The following is a 2,397-nucleotide window of genomic DNA, read 5'->3' as shown; positions in this document are numbered from 1 at the left end:
AGGATCACCCTTAAAATGGCTTTCTGCATCCCCATCCTCATGGCAACTGCTTTAAGGCTCACTTTCTTTTCGTCTCGCTTCTTATTCTGATTGCTTCCTAATGACCTGCGAGACAACAGTCTGTACAGCCTCTGTGAAGCTCTGCGAATGCAAGTCTGATCCAGTCAGTGACCTGCTTAATAATCCCATGAATATAGAACATTTAAAGATTCTGCACCTCTTGCACAGTGTTCACAGCTTTTGCAGTCCCACCTCCCCTCATCACCCAGCAATTCAGCCATAGGCATCTTATCTGGGTCCTAGATGGGTCCATGAATCAATTAGTATACACATAAACTATTTCTGAGAACAGGGATGGTAAATTAATGTGCTGTGTAAGCCAAGACAGGAAAGGATAACTGAGACCACTGATGTCTCCACAAATACACTCCTCAACTCCATTCCCCCACACACTCCACCACCACCCCTTGACACACATACATGTACATGCCGCATTCTGTGAGAATTCCTTCCCAATACCCGCGAGCAAATGTACCAAACTGAAAAACACAAGAATCCTATGGTATTCATTTCTCCCGTGTATTCCCCTGCCCTTGCCAATCTCTAGCTGTCATCTCTGCCCTAGTCCCACCCCTGCCTTGTTGAGCTTCTTTTCCTATCTGACAGCGGAAATCTGGGTGGAGGAGACGCCCACTTCCTCTTTGGAGTTCGGAGTGCGTGGCAGAAAAGGCGGAGTCAGTTCTGCAGAGCATTCGCGCGCGCTTGCGGCGGGAGCGAGTGCAGATGGCGGTTGCTCATGCATTTCAGCTTCCCTGGGAGTGAGCTTTCTCGCTGAGAACGTCTGGTTTGTTGCTACAAAGACTATTGACATTGCTGGCTTCAGCGACAGCCGCTTCTTAAGTTAGAGGTAGTTGCGTTCTGCAGAAGTTGCAGGCATCTTTCCCTAGAATTGCAATAAGCTCAAGAGCCCATAGTAGAAGACATGCCTCGGGGTCGAAAGAGTCGGCGCCGCCGTAACGCAAGGGCCGCAGAAGAGAACCGCAACAACCGTAAGATCCAGGCCTCAGAGGCTTCTGAGACCCCGATGGCCTCATCTCTAGCCCCAAGCACCCCGGAGGACGACCTGAGTGGCCCTGAGGAAGACCCTAGCACTCCGGAGGAGGCCTCCACCACGCCTGAGGAAGCCTCCAACACTGCTCAAGTGCAAAAGCCCTCGGTAGCCCGGAGCAATTTTCAGGGCACCAAGAAAAGTCTCCTGATGTCCATATTAGCCCTCATCTTCATCATGGGCAACAGCGCCAAGGAGGCCCTGGTCTGGAAAGTGCTTGGGAAGTTGGGAATGCAGCCTGGCCGGCAGCACAGCATCTTTGGAGATCCAAAGAAGGTCGTCACAGAGGAGTTTGTGCGCAGAGGGTACCTGATTTATAAGCCGGTGCCGCGTAGCAGTCCCGTGGAGTATGAGTTCTTCTGGGGACCTAGAGCACACGTGGAATCCAGCAAGCTGAAAGTCATGCATTTTGTGGCAAGGGTGCGTAACCGATGCTCCAAGGACTGGCCATGTAATTATGATTGGGATTCTGAAGATGATGCAGAAGTTGAGGCTATCCTCAATTCAGGTGCTAAGGGTTACAGCGCACCTTAGGGAAATCTGGGGCAGACTCTTGAGGGGGGTTGGAAACAATATCAAAGTTACCCCAAGGAGTAGATTAGCTGGGTCCTGAGTTGAATATGATGGGAAAAGGGGGGCATTTGATATTTGTGATCAGTGCTAATTGTTTAACTGCAATATAGAGCGTTTGCTATGGATATTGTACGATTGTATACATTTTATATAGTGCTGATTAAGGTCAAATTATGATTAAGATACGATTGCAGAAAAGATTTTTTTTTCTTTTTTCTGTCATTGAGATTTAGTATAACAGTTTTGCCAACGTTGTAAAATGAGTCCATCATACTCTGTGATCTGATACATATTTTAAATAGGCTGTTCTTGAAAGTTTGAAATAACCAGTAATGTGAGAGAAGGATAGGGGAATTCTTTTATGTCTGACCTTTCTGAAACCTTTGTTTCTGCTACTGTGTAAAGAAAACTAACAACTACCATGAATTTACTTAGTTACTGTGCAAGAAAAAAAATAAAAGCATAATGACGAGGACACCTTGTTCATTTACTGACCACCAGTTATGTGTGAGGCATCAGTCTAGGTTCTGGGGATACTCTGTGGCACACAGCCCTCAGTTCTAAAGAATGTTCGGGATTACACAGGAGAGACAAATACGTAAACTGGCAGTGTGGTAAACGCTGTAATAGGGAGTGAGTATGGCGTGCCATAAAAATGTAGAAACACTTATGTGACCTGTCTTGGGGGTGGGACGGGAAAGAGGGGACATCACAGG

The 2,397-nt window shown here is 47.3% G+C and overlaps 1 protein-coding gene across 1 annotated transcript; it reads left to right on the top strand.

Moving 5' to 3' along the window:
* Positions 1–724: 724 nt before the first annotated feature.
* On the top strand, positions 725–2,156 carry MAGEH1 (MAGE family member H1). The gene has a single exon (XM_006733590.3). The coding sequence runs from the start codon at positions 983–985 to the stop codon at positions 1,640–1,642; it is 660 nt and encodes a 219-aa protein (XP_006733653.1). The 5' UTR covers positions 725–982; the 3' UTR covers positions 1,643–2,156.
* Positions 2,157–2,397: the final 241 nt, after the last annotated feature.

Source organism: Leptonychotes weddellii, unplaced genomic scaffold, assembly GCF_054177405.1.
Source record: "Leptonychotes weddellii isolate Sample4059 unplaced genomic scaffold, ASM5417740v2 HiC_scaffold_24045, whole genome shotgun sequence".
Classification (NCBI taxonomy): domain Eukaryota; kingdom Metazoa; phylum Chordata; class Mammalia; order Carnivora; family Phocidae; genus Leptonychotes; species Leptonychotes weddellii.
This window is presented reverse-complemented; position numbering and strand designations above follow the sequence as displayed.

Coding starts and splice junctions, on each gene's coding strand:
- MAGEH1 (XM_006733590.3), top strand. CDS start 983: ATGCCTCGGGGTCGAAAGAGTCGGCGCCGCCGTAACGCAAGGGCCGCA.